This window comes from Chrysochloris asiatica, unplaced genomic scaffold, assembly GCF_000296735.1.
Source record: "Chrysochloris asiatica unplaced genomic scaffold, ChrAsi1.0 scaffold00069, whole genome shotgun sequence".
In the NCBI taxonomy this organism is placed as follows: domain Eukaryota; kingdom Metazoa; phylum Chordata; class Mammalia; order Afrosoricida; family Chrysochloridae; genus Chrysochloris; species Chrysochloris asiatica.
In genome coordinates, this window is record NW_006408587.1 from 4,273,571 (window position 1) to 4,292,894 (window position 19,324).

General features: G+C 42.9%; 1 protein-coding gene across 2 annotated transcripts in view; it reads left to right on the forward strand.

The window, feature by feature from the left end:
* Positions 1-19,324, forward strand: part of PTPN3 (protein tyrosine phosphatase, non-receptor type 3) — an 86,191-nt gene that overhangs the window by 2,284 nt on the left and 64,583 nt on the right. For both annotated transcript variants that reach the window (XM_006864684.1, XM_006864685.1), the window contains exons 2-8: positions 1,457-1,564; positions 1,643-1,685; positions 5,106-5,184; positions 8,842-8,886; positions 12,234-12,286; positions 17,542-17,662; positions 18,830-18,917. In XM_006864684.1, the coding sequence (XP_006864746.1) occupies positions 1,457-1,564; positions 1,643-1,685; positions 5,106-5,184; positions 8,842-8,886; positions 12,234-12,286; positions 17,542-17,662; positions 18,830-18,917 (537 nt within the window). The remainder of the gene's footprint in view (positions 1-1,456; positions 1,565-1,642; positions 1,686-5,105; positions 5,185-8,841; positions 8,887-12,233; positions 12,287-17,541; positions 17,663-18,829; positions 18,918-19,324) is intronic.

Consider the following 19,324-nt stretch of genomic DNA (forward strand, 5'->3'; position numbering starts at 1 on the left):
AAAGAACAAAATCCTGGATAGTCCCACACAGCCATATGTTGAATGAATAAACTTAGAGAACAGTTGAAAAGAAAATCATATATAAATAATACATAATTTCAACAAGGGGAGCAGATAGCCCTTTGAAACACCCAGAGACTGCCTCATAATTGGGGGACAGGTGTTAGAATCTATGGGCAGGTCATTCCTTCCCATTCTCTTATGATAGAAGGTGTCCTGAGCAGGGGAAGCAGCAGGTGCAGGGGCCCTGGGGCAGGTTCAGGAAATGAGTTGGTTTCATGTTCTCATACTTCAAATAGTGGTGAGGCTGCCCCATAGAAGTAGCCGTGCATGTGGTAAGGAGCTGACAATTACCTGATTGTCCTCATTCCCATCACTGTGGCCTATTTTGAGATATATTATCAGTTTGCAGACTCAGAATAAAGCCACCTTTACTCTATACATGATCTATTTCTGACTCACATTGTCCTTAGGTTGAATAGTTGGATTCAAAGGCTTCCTGAGAAGTTTGCTTGTAAAAGTAGAGTTTGCTGAGTCCCAGATGAACCATGCTGTTTCCCAGACCTGTGCCTTTATGTGTGCTGGGCCGTTGGTTTGAAATGCACTTAGGGGGAGGGGGACAGTACTCTGCACTGTTTCCTTCCATACCCAGATCAGGGGTTGCTTTCACATCCCCTCAGTGGAGTTGACCTGGGTGCCAGTCTCTGGTGTGGTCACGGTGCCTTGCGTGATTCAGATAGCACTGACCACACTATGTTGCGGTCTCTGCTTCCACAGCCAGGCCTCTGAAGGGGAGGTCTCCAGGCCCACACCATACTTGCTTCATTAACACCGAATGTTGGAGACCTGGGTCCTGGTCTGGAAGTGACGTCTGGTTCTAGTGACTCCTCATTTCGGTTGTGAGTGAGGCTCATAACTCCACAGGGGACATGTGCCAAATCATTCTGTGGGCATTTGGGATGGAGTTTGAGTATTTTTAGCCATCTTCAATTCTGCTGTTAGCAGATTTTTCTCCCCTCTGCACACTGCTGTGGCTCCTTCAGGTGAAGGAGGCAACAGAACCCGACCTGGGATTAGTGTTTTGTGGTGGATAATCCACGAGTAGGTCACAGAGAGTTTACTGGATTTATGATAGCTGAGTTTTCCAATTTTGACATCAGCCCCTGGGAATCTCAGCTGAGGGGAAGGAAGGAATCTTAGAAAATTAAATAAAAACTGTAATTATCTTCAGTTGTTTTTAGGTAATTTCCCTTAGTCCTATTTCCATATGTATTATGTGACTTCTTGAAATGCATTGAAGGTTTTCTTGTGGTGGAAAATGTATATGCATAAAATCTCTCAGAATATTGTAACTCCTTTTTGCCTACAATGAAGACTTTTCACAACCAGTTTTTAATTGATTTTAAAGGCTTTGCTCACTCAGTGATTTTTTTTTTTTTTTTCTGTCTTTCCCTAGAAACAAGATACTGGCCAAGTTCTTTTGGATCTGGCATACAACCACGTGGGTGTAACAGAACATGAATATTTCGGATTGCAGCATGGCGATGACTCGGTAGAATCTGCCGTAAGTGTTATCCTGTGAAGTGTGTAAGACTTTGCCACGCATGTCTTGATTTTATATCTTATGTTTCTTATTCAACAGAGATGGCTTGAATCAAGCAAACCAATCAGGAAACAATTAAAAGGTTGGTGTGATCTTTCCATTTCTATTGACCATGAGTTGTCAGTTTCTCATGTCAGTTTCTCCTGTCAGCTTAACTAGAACATCCAGTACCTGGATACCAGGGTGTCCAGGACGTGAGCAGACTTCTCTAAGTCTAACTTCTGATAAGCCGAGATGGCTCCACATGAGCCCACACGGGTCCTTATCAGCTGTGGGTAGGAAGGGCAAAGGAAGGACTAGTCAGCTAAGAGTAAAGGAGCCCGAGTTTTTGAGGGGGCTTCAAAATGTTCATGGAAATTTTTCACTGCCTTTAAATTCCACAAACTTTTTGAATGAAGTCCCATCATTTTGTTGCAACAAAGAAAAGGAAGGAAGAGGACTTTTTCCAGCCCAAAGTAAGAGCCAGGTTGGGAAAGACACACACACACACACACACATTCCCTTCCCTAGTACTTTCCAACAACATAAATATATTCATCGGAAACCAAGTCATACAGTCCTTGTCGTTATTTATGGTATTTATCTTAGACAATTGCCACAAATACTGAATTAATACTGAACCTTAGCTCCTATGGGAAATACAGTTAGATTCCTACAAGCATCTAGCCACAATATTTTCATTAATTGTGATCACAGCATGATCTGGTTTTACGTGTGTTTCTGTTTAAAGATACTTTCTTTCACATGTATTGTTGTTTCATTCCCATTTAACTTGGAGCCAGCAGCACTATAACTGCAGCCTCAACGAATGTCATCTAACACGTTAATGTTTCCTCCATAAGTCAGTCGCATTGCAGCCTTCTTACACATAGGAATACAGGGTAGCACTTTGCCATTTTTAATAGCAAAATCATCAAAAAAAAGCACAAACATGCAAAAAGCACAACCCTAAAAAGACCACGAAAAAGACATTCGTTGGTGCAGTATGAGAACTGAGATGGCAGAGCATCACCTTGTTCAACCTCAGCTGGGAACATGCACACCAAGCCACTCAGTTTTTCTTGGTGCTTTGCACATGTCTACACATCAGCCACCTCCAGAGTGCCATGAGTATTGACTTTGGGGTTATGGATTAATGTTTATGAATAGGTGAATTCTCAAATACAGAACCCACAAATACTGATGATTGACTGTAAAAGTTAATCTTAAAACACAGTTTATCAACCATGATTGGATTCCCAGTGCTGCAGGTTGACTCCCAGTTAGGTAGACATTCATGCCACACCCACCCTGCACCCTGACCTGGTCTTAGGCTGTTCTCCAGAGTGGTCTTTGTTGTTTTCCTTCTTCCCCTTGTGCCCCAGACAAATCTGCCTCATCTGCTGCGCCACACACTCTCCCCTGTGTCTCCGCTCAGTCTGTTCCTCAGTTCGGAATGCTTTTTCCTCTCCTTTCCCTGTATCTCAAAGAGCCTTGGTGGCAGAGTGGCTAAGCCCTCAACTGCTACTGAAAGATCAGCAGTTGAAACCCACCAGCCACTCTGTGGGAGAAAGATGTGGCAGTGTACTTCTGTAAAGATTGCAGCCTGGGAAACTCTGTGGGGCAGCTTTGTTCTGCCTGCTAGGTCCTTTCGACTCAGAGTCCACTTGATAGCAGCAGATTTGTATTTTTTGGTGGGGGGGTTCCCTTTATCCAGTTCTTCAAGGCTATTCACATCCATGTCCTCTCTTGTTAGAGGCCATGACTCTTCTCTCTCTGCTGTGGGGCCTTGAATACTCTGTCTCACCTCTTAGCTATTTCCTGTATTTCACTCAAGTTCCTTGCTGTTAGGACCCTTGCCACATTCATCTCTGGATTCCTCACAGTGCCCAACACACAGGAGGTGGCCAGTGAGTCTTTGAGAAGAGAATGACAGGTGGATTTTCCACACAAGTTTACATTGACTTAATGCCACATACCCACACCTGTCCCAGCCCCCATGTGGGAAGAAGTAGAGACAGGTCACATATATGTGGCCCCAAGGATGACTTCTGTCTCTCCCACTACTGCCCTTATCTGCAGCGAGGTCCTTAGCGTTCTTACCTGCCATGAGTAGGTGTGTCCTTAACACTCAGAAATACCCATATGGACTGCAGAGCTATCGTGGAGATAAATGCCTGCCCCATGGGATTCACAGATGAATGAATGCACACAAGGCATGCAGACTCAACCCTTCATTCTCTCACTCACTCACTCCATCAGCAAACTTGCGTTCAGATTTGGGCAAGGCACATAGCTAAGGTTTGGGAATTCAGGCCACAGCTGAGTGTGGAGACACAGCCAAGGAGAGAGTTTTCTGGTAGAACTAAGCACGTGATAGGATGTACTGGTTGCACAGAGGAGGACAATAAAGGATTCAGGGAGAAGGCTGTGCCTGACACACAAAGATAACACATCATAGAAAGGGAAAAGGTGGAAGACTAAAGAGCATCCCAAGGCAGAGGACATACACTTTACTATCCCTTGATATGCAGGTGGTCTCCCTGCTCACACAGAGTAAATGTCCCACACCAGTACACACATTTTCAAAGATACACTCATAGGTGCTCATGCCAGCGAGATTCTTTGAGCACAGCTAGAGATAAAGATGAGATATTCTAAAGACATGAGAGGGTTGAGCCCAGGATGAACTAGGGTAGAGGAGAAGGTCAGTAGCAAGGGGGACCTTTGTGGGGAGCCAGCTGATAAAGGATTGAATTTTTTAGACAGCAAGGAAGTGTGTAGTGTACAAATAGCTTGACATGAAGAAGAGCCCAGGGTCTTAGCAACACAATATGATTTTCTCTGGTTGCCATATCTAGCCAAAGAAATTAACCAATTTTGTCTATTTAAGTGAATTGGCTCTTGGTGTTGGTGCATAAAAAAATATTTGAGTATACTGATTGTGTAATATTCCCTAGTATATTGTTTTGAGGACTCACTTTTCGTTACAATCATGAAATAATTTCCTAGTCTAAAAAATAATTCTGAATTGTGTCATAGCAGAATCAAATGCCTTGGTGTACTGTAATTCTGATTTTGTCAGCCATGTAGCCTAAGGCAACTCACTTACATCACTAAGGCTGTTGTGTTTGCTCATGTATAAAACAGTTCTATCGATAGCAGCCTGTGGTATTTAAATTCAAGAGTGTCCATGAAAATGTTTGAAAACTATAAATCACTGTATAAACATAAGCTGTCTTTCTTAATTTTGTATGAAATGCTTATCGAAGGATTTTCTTCAGTCCCTAATACAGTATGCATTATTTGAACACAACCCAGTGTTAAACATGTAATAGTTGATGTTGCAAAAATATTTTACTTTGTAGCCTGGAGATGCACGCCCGATTTGAAACTAGCCCCTTTATGCTAGAAGAAAAAAGTTGTGGTCTAGTGAAAACTGTATCACTAATGAGAGAGTGGCAACTTACATACTTTTATTTTTTAAAGGGAAAATTTAATTTGTTTTTGAAAAATGTTGTAGGAGGTTTCCCCTGTACCCTGCATTTTCGAGTAAGATTTTTTATACCTGATCCCAACACACTGCAGCAAGAACAAACCAGGTAATAACTTTTTATTTTGAAGTTTTCTATTTAGTATTTAAAAATGAGTAACCGCTAAAAATGTAGTCTACATTTGTAACTATGGCCAAGTACATTTGGATATAACTGCACCAACAATTATGATCCAAGATCAAATTGTCGGTACACATATTGAAATTTTCATTAGTTTTCAGTCTTGGGCCTCCTTCCCACCTCCTGATTTGGTACCATTCCCAGCACACCCACATCTACCTCCTCCCACCTACCCTGCCGTCACCTACCCCCTGGGGCACACTGTGCTTAAGAATATAGTCATTTTCTACTAATACAAGCAGGGGTTGCAAGATGAATTTGTGAAACTCATCCATGGGGCAAATAGCAAAATATCTCTAAAGGCCTAAGACTTGAGGCTGTTTCAGGTAACAGGAAGTCTCTATGAAGAAAGTTCTTTCAGATCTTTGGAGGTTGGAAAGGAAAGCAAGCAGGGGCCCAGCTCCTCTCCCTGGTGAATCAGCAGGTGAACCAGATAAGGACAGAGGGCTGTGTGTGAAAAGAGCTTTATACCCCCTAGGGCCTGGGCACTGGTTTGTACTGGCATGTGGGCTTTCTGGCTGTTTGGAATGGAGGAAGAGGACACAGGGAGATTGGTGCCGCTTAAAAGCAGACTCTGCAAACTTAACTTTCTCTCCCACTTGGCAGTAGCAGCCCTGGGGGCACTGTAGGATAAGCACTAGATTGCTAACTGCAAGGGTGGCAGTTCAAGCTCACCAGCTCTCTGGGAGAAAGAGGAGGCTATCTGCTCCTGTAGAGGTTTGTAGCTGTGGAAACCCTTCATAGGATCACAGAGAGTTGCCATTGACTCTGTGATAATAGGTTTGGGGTTTTTGGTATTGCAGTGGTAAACCCTTTTATTATTAATCCATTTATTTTTCTTGGTGATAGAAACGATCTCATAGACAAAAGCAATGATGCTCAGGAAATTGAATCCCCTTATGTGCTCACTGTGGCCAGAAACCCAGTGCCACAGAGGCAATGATTACTCTAGCAGACACCATTTCTCAGCAGAAACCATGCAGGTGAGAAGACAATGGGATGACATATATAAAACTTTGAGGAAAAAAAATTGCCAACCAAGAATCATATATCCAGCAAAACTGTCCTTCAAACACCAAGGGAAAATTAGGTCATTTTCAGACAAACCGAAATGAAAAGAGTTTGTAAAAACCAGACCAAGCTGCAGCCTTAACTAAGACAAGAGTGCTGACTTGTTTTCCTTTTTTAATGATAATCACACTATCACATTTTAATATGTTTAAAAGCCAAACATTACTCTATTGCTCTGTTTTGGCCACTGTGTGTACCTCTTACCTCTAAAATCACAGATATTGGAGATGTGACTGTGTTTATTCTTAAATTAAATATTAACTCAGCAGGAGAAATATCTCTCCTGACTCAATGGGTGACCACGTGGAAATACACCGTGTGCTTTTGGTTTATCCCACAACAGGGTGTTTTGTTTTGTTTTGTTTTAATGATGGTAGACTGAGAATGGTATAGGAATGCGCACCTTGATAGGTCAGTTGATGGACACAGAATTGGTGGTGTAATTTCTAAGGTGTGTTTGACATGATCCTGCCAAAGTTTCTCCTGGGCCTCACTAAACAGCAAATTCTGTTCAAGGCATGCTTCAACGGTGACATGGTGGATTATGTACATCAGTGCATGTATGTGTATATGTACATACTAAAACCATAGCCATCGTTGTCAAGTCGATTCCAACATATAGAGTCAACATCTTCATAGGAATTCCAAGTCTGTAAATCTTGACAGAAGCAGGCTGCCACAGCGTTCTCCCAAGAAGCAGGCGGCTGGTGACTTTTGAACCACAGTCCTTTTGGTTAGCAGACAAACACTTAACCACTGTGCCACCAAAGCCATATACGCATCTCTGGGAAGATAATGCTGATTATCCAGGCTCAACAATGAAGCCCTGGTTTACCATTGGATTATCTATAACTCTCTCCCTTCTCTTTTTCCTCTTAAGTAACATTGTAGGAAGAAAGGATGCTTAATTCTGGTTGAATGTCGATCAGATCAACACAAACACAAACTGGTTGATTGGTTGGTTGGTTATGTGCCATGGAGTCGGTTCCGAGTCATAGCAACCCTGTACAAGGTTTCCGAGGCTGTAAATCTTTATGGGAGCAGGAAGCCTCATCTTCTCCCATGGAGCAGCTCGTAGTTTCAAATTGCCGACCTTGAGGTTCGCAAGCCCGATTTATAACCACTACCCTACCAGAGCTCCTTAAACACAAACTAGAAAGGATTAATTATGTTCTCCTCTGTGGAAAAGTAGATTTCCATTACTGACTAGGTGTGAATCTGCAAATATGTTTCAGTGTTAACACATTGCGGATAGTAGATGGTAATTGTAACCAACATCCTAATATCAGAGTTATTAAATTGATCCTAAGCTTTGTTGTCATTAATTGCTTAAGAAATTAGTAGCATAGTCAGATTTTTTCATAGCACGAGTGTCCAGATTAAAATAAGACACAGCCGGGCCCCACTCAATCTATCAGAGCTTTAATGGGGACAGTGGTATCTACCTAGTGGGGGATTTATGAGGCTGAAATAAGATGATATGTTAGGAAGTACCATGCACACTGCCCAGAAGTGTACAAAGAAGAAGTGAAAATACCACTTGAAGCATTCCTGTTACAAAAAGCCAGCACCTTGACCTTTAAATGTATAAATCTGAAGGAATAATGAGACTCACTTGCCTAAATTGCCAGAATTCTCTTGCCTGCCTCAGAGCGCTTCTGCCATGTGTGTATTATGTTTCAGGATGTTTTCTCTTTGTCATCTTGGCCAGACACTGGAATGTCTGTCCCACGAGAATCTGAGTTTTAAAAAGACTGGGTGCTAATGTCCAAGTGTCACATGTGTGCTGCTTCCCTAAATAGAAATCGCTCCGGGGGCTCCTGGCCAGCACTGCCCTGCTGCCAACAGCTGAACAGACCCACAGGCTACTTGCTGCCACAAAACAAGTCCCAGGTGTAGAGCTGCATCTGCTGGAGTGGAAGGTTCAGCTTGGGGGTCCTGACAGCAATTTCATTTATACTTCTTACTGAACACCCACAGTTCCTGGGACACAGGAAAAACCCGGCTGGGTATTGCACCTCACTCAAGGAGATGTCTTTGCTTACCCTCCTCCGCTCAGCAACTTCACACAGAGGGACTGTGGGTGTATGAATGTTGGCATGTTGTTCCCAACAGCACCTCACCAGTGTGCGGGGGCTGCCTGTGCAGAAGGCACATGGGTCCTGGTGCTCATGGTTCCCTGGGTTGGATGAGGATGGCTTAGGCCCAGGGCTGCAGTAACAGCCCCTAAGGGGCAGGTTGTTCCCACCTTCTTCCAGAGTTGAGCTGTCCCCATGAGCGCATGTGCTGGGCTGAGACCCTGACAGTTGGTCCCACTCTGCATTTGAGACTTAAAGCAGCAACACCATGTTATAGAATGGTAACAACTTGCAGAGTGCCAATGAGAACCTGATGGTTTAGATAAGCCTGCATGTCTTTAAATTTGGTTTTTCAGATGTACATGTCTTGTCCTTATTGAGTTGTATTTGTTTGCTTCAGTTTGAACTTGAATTAATGAAAACAATTGTCTTGTAGGCATTTGTATTTCTTGCAACTGAAGATGGATATTTGTGAAGGAAGGTAATGAGAATTTTGAATTTTTCTTTCCGCTTGGTTGCCAGGCTGGCAGAATTTCCAGTTCTAATTGAATGAGCATGTACTTTGGGTAACAATATTAAATCTGCAAAGAATGGCTGTTCAAAGCAGCATCCTGTACCACCTGAGGCGTTGAACATCTGTTTTTACCCCAGACTTGGTTTAGCCAGGCTAAGGATTGATAAAGTTCATTTCACGTTCTTTCAGTTTTATTTTAAAAGGTGGTAAAGACCTGGAAAATGGTAACGCAGGAGGGACCCAGGATATAAAATGGGCTTCATTCAGGAAGGCAGATCAGGCTAATTTAGGTCCACTTAGTATCAGTACATGATTCATTTTCTCTCTCGGAAGCCTTGTGCTCAGATGTGAGCGTCTGCCTGTGAGTCAGCACTTGTTGTGTATCAGGACAGCTCTGTGACTGACAAGTATCTGAGAATAGCCCAGTAAGGAGCTGGCAGTTTCGTACTACTGGTCCTGGAGCTGCTACCTCTAAACCCTTTGTTTTTCTTGACTTACAGAACAAACTTCAGCAGATAAACGGGTGGAAACAGCCGTGACTTATTCCCATTGTCCTGATCCCTCTTCATTCCTGTTAGTTTAGTTCTTAGTAGGAGGCTATTTGGAGGCTCCCTGTTTGCTATACCACGTGGGTGTTTGAAGCCCACTTGGGGAAATGAGACAGAAACCCAGGAAACCATTAAAAGCAATATAGGCAGCAGAGACAACATTTGTCATAAGATTTTAGAAGAAGGAGATGCCGGTTTGGGCTGGGAAGAGTCTTTGTAGAGTTGTGATGAGTTAGAGTTGGGGTTAGTAGACAGGATAGGAGGAGTTGGGATTCCCTGGGCAGTGAGAAGACACCTCCCCCGAGTTCCTGCAGTCCCAGTCGGTAACCACATGTTGAAGGTTTGTGGCCATTTAGACTTACGGTGTTGTCAAGAGAGGGCTCCTGGTTAAACATAGAGCTGTGTCCTGCAGGCAGAGTGCTAATGAAGGTTTTTAAGTTGAAGATATGGCCAGAGCAGCATCTACAAAAATAGTATCAGTGTCCAGAAGGGAAGACTGGACGTGGGGTGACCCTTAAGGAAACTGTTGTGGCAATCCAGGCCAGAGTCTGGGGGCATGGTAGTGAGGATACAGGGGTGAAAGTTTGGAACAGGAGACATCCTGAAGAAAAGTTGTTAGAACCTGTTGACTATTTAGCAGTCATAGAATTACAGATTTTTGTTGTTGTTGTTATTTAGCCGATCCTAGTTCTAGGTGGGAATGAATCCTGTCTCTAGCATAAATGACAAGCCCTTAGGCCTCTGCTCGACCACCCCCAGTAATAGGGGGCTAACCTCTCAGAGACAGCCTTGTTCATTTTGGGTTGGCTGTAGGTTGAAGTTACCTGCCCGTCTCTTCGGTCCAGGTTGTTATGTGCAGTAGCAGAAACATTGCTTTGTGTTTTACACAAATATCGTGCAAGCATCTGTTAGGAGACAGGTACTGTGCTAGCTAAAAAAGGTGTGGCCTTGTCCTCTAGGAGTTTTCACTCTAGTTTTTCAAGTATTGGAAATTGGTCATTTTTAATTTTATCTTCCCCAAATAAAATATCCCCTGTTCTTTCTGTGGGAATCAATAGAAACCTATTGTGTCCTGAGTGTCCTGGATTAGATCACTGGCATTCCTTGTTAGGTCTGTGGTGACCCTCACCACCTCTTAGGAGAGAGTCTCCCACTACCAAATGCTTCCCAGGTGTCTGTGGGAGTGGCACCTGCCATTTGTGGATCTCTTGATAGGCTTGGCTGAGCGTAGTTAGTATCTCTCCTGGGCGTCTGAACTAATCCACTGACTGTTAGAATTTTCAGTGGTAGCCGATACCCAACACATCATCACCTCCTTCATGTCTGGACAGGCACCCGGAAGTGATCTAGTTCAAGCTCCTCACTTGACAGAAAAAGAAAGGGGTCTATCCTTTGTCTGAGAATGTGTAGGCTGTTTATGGCCACGTTGAGAATAGAACCCAGGCTTTCAGTATTTTTCAGTATGGCCACCTTGTAGCAATAATTTCAACACCATTCCTTTGGAAATGTTTGCTTTCTGACTTCCTCATAGGATTGCTTCCTCCACTTAGTTGACCCCTTAGTCTCTTTCCAAAGTTGCCCCCAATCCCATTCACCTGCTTTTCTCTAGCCAGGACACTGGCTTAGATTTAATTGGAATCCATCTTGGTTTGAGAGGGAGTGGCTGGTACTCTTCACATTTTTGTCTGTTTTCCTCATGGACCCTGTGGGTATCCACATGAAGTATTTGGGAGCATCCCTGAGATGTATCTGTAGAATTGGAGAGATTATTTAGAAGTTTTAGTAGAATACATAGTTACATAAGGAAAGGCTGGGGTCCCTAAGTTACGGAACATTGCCTTCATATGCAGCTTCAGGACCAGCGCACAGAGCAGTGGACAGAAAAAGGGAGCCTCTGGTCGGCCAACCACATTAGTCACAGAGGTGGGGTGACTCACATTTTTGGAACTTCTCGGGCTGCCATGGAAACAGCATGCGTTCTCCACTTCCCACTAGGTTGCCAGGAAGAATGCTCTTAAAAATCTTAGAGCCTCCCAATGTTAGCTGTTAATATACCTGCTTTCTCAGACCCCTCCCCACTCCTGCAGACTTTTCCCACTACATTCCTCCATGGAATAATGATCCTTGCTCTAAATCCATTGGCAGAGCTCCTGGGCGGACCCGGTAATGGATGGCTGAATGGAGAAAAGGGAGCAATCAGAAGGATTTGAAATATGATCAGACACAAGTAGGGTGGCAGAACTGGGCTATGGAAGGCCAGTGAGTTTAAGAGGAACAAGTTCAACCTTGAGTCCGTTGATTTCTAGTGAATAGTAGGAAAACCTAGAGAAGCAGACAGACCATTGAATTCATTAGTGCAGTGGAACTTACTGAAGAGCCCTACAGAAAGCCTCATGGCTGCCCATCAGTCTAAGAGTAACGGTAACTCACGCTTCTTTCTAGGGTTGTATACTTGGTTGTCCTTGACCAAGCAAAACTCTGGCCAACAGTAAACCTTTGGCTTCATGGGTATTTGTAATGAAATATGTAGTATTTTAAACATAAAAAGGTTTCCTTTTTATTTTCTAAAAGTCTTTAGGATGTTGCATTCATCTTGTCTATTTGAAATTGATTGGTGTCATAAGCTTGACTTTGTTATATGTGGTTCGTGTTAGTTGTTATTAATGATTAATCCAAGAAAAGAAAAACATGTCTTACCCACGATCTGTGAGGGTTTCAAATGATTACGTTTCATGTGACTTTCCTCATGTGTTTTTCTCCTAACAGGTTAACGTGTCCTCTTAACTCAGCAGTCGTTCTAGCATCCTATGCAGTCCAATGTAAGTTACAAAGGGAGTGCTTCACAGATGGACAGATTGTTCTGACCAGTGTCCTGAGAAAGTTACTATTCTCTTCTGTTGGACAGAGCCTTTCACCTCTTCCCCAGGAATCCTGTTTGGGCAGCATGTCCTAATTTTACATTGACTTACACACTCCTCCAGGTCAGGGGATGCTCGGGTATCCTCCCAGGGGAGCCCAGGAAGCAGCATATACAAACCACACATTACATGTTCCTAGAGCCTTTGCCGGCATTATTGGAATTAATCTCCAAGAGAAACCCCAAGGGCAGCAAATAATTTCTGCCAGTCACCTCTTCAGTAGACACGGAAACGGAGGTCCAGCTAGGTTAAGGGTTTGTTGAAAGTCACCCCTGCTGCTTGGTTTATGCCTCTCTAAAATGCTGTCCGAGGGATTTGTTTGTAAAATATCATTATAGCTAATTGACTTTATAAGGAGTCCTGGTGTGGCACTGTGAGTTAATGTGCTGGACTTCAAAGTTGGTTTGAACCACAAGATTAGCGGTTCAAGCTCATCAGCCGCTCCTCGGAAACCCTATACAGGGTCGCTATGAGTGGAAACTGACTCTGTGACACTTAGCAACAACAACAATTGTCCATATACTGGTCTCTATGGGTTGTAACAGACTCAGCAACACCTAACAACAATATCAGTGCTACCCAATAGGAATATGATGTGAACCACATAAATCATTGAAAGTTTTCTAATAGCTTCATTAAAATATTAAAAGAAACAAGTGAAAATAATGTTTAAAGTTTTTATTTAACTCAGTATACCTAAAATATTACCTTTATAACATGTAAGCAATATAAAAAATTATGAGTGAAGTATTCTGTATTTGGTTTTCATACTGAGTCTCTGAACATTAGTCAGTTTTATACTTGTAGCACATCTCCATTTGGACTAGGCACATTATCAGGTGTTCAGCAGCCAACATGTGGCCTTGTTGTGAAGTACCACCGCATCAGTTCTGACTCATAAAGATCCTGTATAGGGTTTCCAACGAATGACTGGTGGATTTGAACCACCGACCTTGTAGTTAGCAGTTCAGTGCTTATCCTTCAGCACCACTGCAGTGGCTACCATACTGGATAGAAAGTCTAGATAGAATTTTCCATCAAGGTCATTTAAGCTGGAGTAGAGATTCATTCATTCATTAGCAAGCTCTGTTGAACACATATATTCCTGTAAGGCCATGTGGTACATGGCCAGATGGTAAGTGAAGTATCAGTTAACAACTGTGTGGTGCTAAAACCCCACACCAGCATAGTGCTTGTGTAGATCTGTGCAGTAACTTGAGAAGGCCCTTCCATTAAGTCTGAAATAATCTTGGCTTATTGCCATCTTGATCAACTGTGTGGTAGAGAGTTGAGGGAGTCACATGATCAGGTCTGCTCACCCCACTCTAGGCCCTGCAAACCTTGAGCCTTTCCAGGCCTCAGCTTCTTCACCTTTGAAGTGGTAACTGCATCTATCTCATAGTGTTGAAAAGAGAAAAGACCTATTTCCATTGAGTTGATTCTGACTTCCCCATCGGGTTTCTGAGAGAATAGCAGACTATCTCATCTTTCTCATACAGAATGGCTGTTGGGTTTGAACCACCAACCTTTCAGTTAGCAGCTCAACGTTTCACCCACTCTGTCACCAGGCTCCTCATAATGTTGTTGTGATGTTGAAATGAGTTAACATATGTAAAGTTCTTAGAACAAGTGCTTGACTCTGGCATGTGTTACTTTTTAGTGTATTTTCACATCTGCCCACAACATTGTCTGAAGAACGGTCTATTATAAACAGTGTTGTTGCTAAGTGCTGTTGAGTTGGTATTGACTCATAGCGACCCTGTTTAGCATTTCCGAGGCTGTAATTCTTTGCAGGAGCAGAAAGCTTCATCTTTCTGCCTTGGACTGATTGGTGGGCTCAAACTACCAACCTTGTGGTTTGCAGTCCAGTGTTTATCGTACAGAGCCATTATAAACAGTAGACTCTGCGTAGAGTAAAATTTAAGAACCAAATGAAAAGCCCTATCCCAAGCTTTACTAGTCTTGTTCCCTCTAAAAGAGCTGATAGAACCAGAGCTAAAGAAAGTTACAAGCCACTTAAAAATGAAGCAGACTTTAGTGGAAATAATAGCATGATGGTCCTACTAATAAAGTCATGAGTTGTCATGCAAGCAGTTTTAAGCATAAACTCTTCGTTCAGGCACTCTCAGTAAGTGTCCATGTATATAGGGAGCTTCAAAAAGTTCTTGGGAAAATGGAATGAAAAGATAATGGAATGTAAATTTTTTTAATTAAAAAAGATAATGGAATGTATGTAAGTGTATGCTGAAAGAATGCATTAAGGTTAGAAGAAATCATAATTACATTCTTCTCTGCATGCATTTCTGGAGTCCTGATGTGGCGCTGTGGGATAATGCACCAGACTGCAAAGCCCTTTGAACTGCACGTTCGGCAGTTCAAGTTCACCAGCTGCTCCTTAGAAACCCTATGCAGGGTCGCTATGGGTCAGAACCGACTCAGTGGCACTTAACAACAACATGCATGCATTTCTAGAAGAATAATTTTTGCACATGAAATTGCTGGCTGAAAGGGTATGCCTAAATTTTATCTGCTACATTTTGCACAATTGTCTCAAGAAAGACGTCTGATATGATGATAAATTGTAGTGGCCAGAGCACAAAAAAACAGGCAGTTTCTTCATAGATAAAAGGTAATGTGATCTGTAGGTAAAGTACATTAAAAGACATGATGGTGGGAGAGTGATGGGTTTGTGAGGCTCAAAGAAAAAAAGTCTTATGTTCATCCCATAGATGTTCTCTGAGCCAGGGCTCTATGCAGGCATTGCAGCGGCCTCAGGTTGCACAGATGAGGAGGTGGGCTACTCTTTTTAAGGAGTCACTTCAGCCTGGGAGGAAGACAAACAGGCGTGGACCATTCCATCCTGCTTGGGTGACAGGAGGAAGTCTAGAAAAGTTTTCTAGGAATGATCCATGAGATGAGCCTCCACAAACCAGTTAGAGGTAAATGAACATCAGGGAAAAGGTTTTCCCAACAGAACAACCTGACAGCTTAAAATGACACTCATTTGGAGACCTGGGACACACTCTGTCTTTGCTAGAATAATGCGTGGAAGTTAAAAAGACAATCTGTTCCCCCATATAAGCACCAATTTTTCTTTCTAGGTTAATTAGCTTTTGCATGTGTCGGCGTCCCCACAAACTGTTTAAGCCAGGGAGTTTGGGACAAGTGGAAGAACAGACAAGAGTATGGACTCCTGAGATTGGAATCTTGGCTCCAAATTACCATCCACAATACAATCTGCAAGTCCCTTTGAGTCGCAGTCATCTGTTTAATAGGGATAAAAGCAATGCCTACACTGGGTTGTAATAAGTATCAAATGGGATGATGTAATTGGATCCATGTGGAAACCACCCCAATTTTGCAAATGTTGTGTATGGTTTTAACTTTGTTTCCCTCTAGTGGTTCATCCAGGGATTTGCACAGAGTAGTTGCTCAGGGTTCTTCTAGGAGAACCATTGTCAATTATGTGTTAAGTTCAAAACATTTGTCAATGACTTAAGTAAAGAGATACATTTGCTATTCATATTTTCAAAATGTAACAGGCATTGGGGACTCTTATCTAATATGATGTTGTTACATACCATTGAGTTGGTTCCTACTCATAGTGACTTTGTGCATAGGTGCATAGAATTTCCAAGGAGTGGCTGATGGGTTTGAACTGCTGACCTTATGGTTAGCAGTCCAGTTCTTACCCTACAACACCACACTAGTGCTTCACTAATATGATGGATGACCAAATACAGATCCAGAGGATCTTCATGAGTTAATAAAACCAACAGAGTAAAATATAGTCCGTCTCTGCTTCAGGGTCCAGAAATACATTTGCAGCATTTGGTTGTCCTTTGGGGATACAGCCATTGTCATCAGCATCTGTCTAGCAGCAGTTGGCAAGCAGGTGATAGAATGGGTTTAGATTCTTCTAAAAACTACCTCTAGGATAATCACTGGACTGTGAACAACAACAAGGCCGCCATTTGAGCCCACCGGTTGCTGTGAGGGATAAAGATGAGGCTTTCTGCTTCTACAAAGATTTACAGCCCCTGAAACACTATACAGGGTTGCCATGAGTCGGAACTGACTCGGCAACACTAAGCAGTAACAATAAATAAGGGTTTAAGTCCCTTCTCTCTGTAACTGTTTCTTCCCCTTTAAAATGAAGTGTTTGAAATAGATGATTCTAAGACTTTCTTGAGCTTTCCTTGCTGAAGGCCCTGTATTAGGGCAGCCTAAGGATTTCCTGTAGATGCACTCTAAGAAACCATGGTGGCACAATTGTTCAGCATCAAAAAGTCAGCTGAACTTTTCGAATCCACCCAAGAGCTCCATGAGAGAATCTTCTCCCCTAAAGATTGCTGCCTAGGAAACCCTCCAGGGCAGGTCTACTCTGTCATACTGTCTCACCACGAGTTGGATTCCATTTGGCACATAACAGCGATAACAAATGAGCTATTGTGCATTTAGCCAGATAGACACTCGTCTGCCACACTGTGCTCATCACACAACCTTGACATTTCCTTCTGGAGCTTGGCCACCTTTGACTGGCCTTCATAGCCTATAGCCTAACCCTGACCAGGCCTGCCTAGACCACTTTGCCACTGGACCCTTCTCTCCCACACCTTCCAGAAGATGGGTCAGCATGTCCACTCGTTTTTTTTGAGCAGCATACTCATTTTTTAGAGCAGGTGGGTCCAGTGTTCCAGTAACCTGGGTTTCTACAAGGTGACTTCTTTGAGGACAGGAGGTCCATGCCAGGTACATGCAGGCTGACAGTGGGTGCCTACACAGTGCCTGGGATTCAGAGGGTGGCATTTTTCCATTGTGTCCTCTTCCTTTTATCTTGGAGTATGAGTACAAACTGCTAGCTACCCACCAAGTGTGGAAGAGGTGGGAGATTGAAGTAGGACCTCGGTTCAAACTCCCTGTGTGACCTTAGACAAGATGAGAATGCTGTTGGATCACGTGGGTGAAGGTAGCTGTCATGCCATGAGCATTCAGACAGTAAACGTGTAGAGCCTGTAGCTCATGAGATGCTTTACATCTGTGGTGCAGAAGGGTATTTTCAATGAATGCTTTTTTGGCGGTGCTGTTGATGCTTGTCCATGTAGACCGTGCTAGAAAGGCATGCCTTTTGATTTCCCCCCATTCTGTCTTAATAGCTCATTTTGGAGACTATAATTCTTCTGTACATCATCCAGGATATCTTTCCGATAGTCAGTTTATACCAGACCAGAGCGATGACTTTTTAGCCAAGGTGGAATCTCTCCATGAGCAGCACAGGTAAGGGAAGAGGTTCGGAGTGGCCTACTTTGGGAACTGAGCTTGGGTATTTATAGATATAGTATCACCATGTGTTTGATGTGAACTCCTCTTCTTTTGCTCATGAATGTAAAGATGCTGGGGTTTTTGAAGTTTTGAACTTTACTGTAGACAGATACAACTGGCCTAGCAAGCATTTCTATCGAGCATAAAGTCCAGTCGGAGTGTGGAGTGATGGTTGCTCCACTTCATTTCAGGGTGCCATGGAAATCCATTAATTCCTAAAGGAAATGCTCATTTTTTAATCCACTTGCATCACACTTGGACCCTACTAGGTAACACCTTTCAGCAGTTTGCCACATTTAATAAAAGGGGCCGTTCCGTCAGTATTGTTGAATACAAGAACAAAACCAAAACACCCATGCTGCCATGTGTTCTGGAGTTGAACTGCTCCTCAGAAAGACATGAAATGCTGACAGGCTGAGAGGAGTTCCAATCCCTCCTGGGCTCAATTTGTAAAAACTCCCTTAATTCCAATTAGGTAGCACCACTCTTCAGCACATACCTCCATCAATGTCAACGCTAGCAAGCATGTCCAATCCCCACCGCCTTCTATCCTCATTTTACTAGACGCTGCAGGGGCAGCTGTCCGGCCCAGGTTAAATAAGGGCCAGCTAACAGAAGACCAGCTCACAAGGGACCGCACTCTGCCTGGGAAGGCCGTAAAAATCAAAGGCCAACCAACCAGTGTACCTTCTAAAAAGATGCTGCCAAACCCATCTCCTGGAATTACACCACTGGCAGAAGTTGGCGTCCTAAAATAGTACCAGGTCAATGACGTTCAGAAGTTTGAGACCGCCGCTACAAGAATAGAGAAGGGCAGAAATGCTTAAGATTGCATGTTAACTGAGCAAACTGGAGAAAAGGGGGTGGAGCTTTTGAAAGGTGACAGTTTTTTATAATGGAATATTGAGAGGCAATTAAATGGAAGTATTGTTTAGTAAAGAGGACTGGATAAAATCACATTCAGTAGGCAAGGAGAAAAATCTGGTTTAGTAGAACTGAGGATCTATCTGATTGTCTTAGAGAAATGTTACATATTTTCTAGATTGTTACTGTTTATAAAAATCAGACTTTGATTTTCTCTTTCCACTGGGTGTACTCTGCGTTTTCTCCTGACTTTTATAGTGGTCTAAAGCAGTCTGAAGCTGAATCTTGCTATATCAACATAGCACGGACCCTGGACTTCTACGGAGTGGAACTGCACAGTGGGAGGGTAGGTAATGCTTGCCGAGTTGGAGTTCTATTTTGACTTTAATTTTAAGTTTGAAATCTTCCTTTGGCGAAATGCTTTCTTTTCCAGTGTAACCAACAAAATCCTTTTTGAATCCTTACAAGGCTTCAGTGAGGTGATACTGAATTTTGCTGGTTTATTTATCCTGTAGCTTTTTTCCATGTGTGCCTTTGTATTTGAGGCTTTGTCCTTTTGTGCGGAGTCAGGGAGACTAAACGCAAGTGATTTTTATAAGACTGTCATCATAGTTGAAGAGGCAAAAAATATAAACCCTTTTCCCAAGTGACAGCTTAATGAGCTAAGGTAGGTTCTGTTCAACCTAACAGCTAGTTCTCAAATATGATCATTTAAAAAAATTAGTATGGAGGTTAGTTTTTTGTGTTATTTTT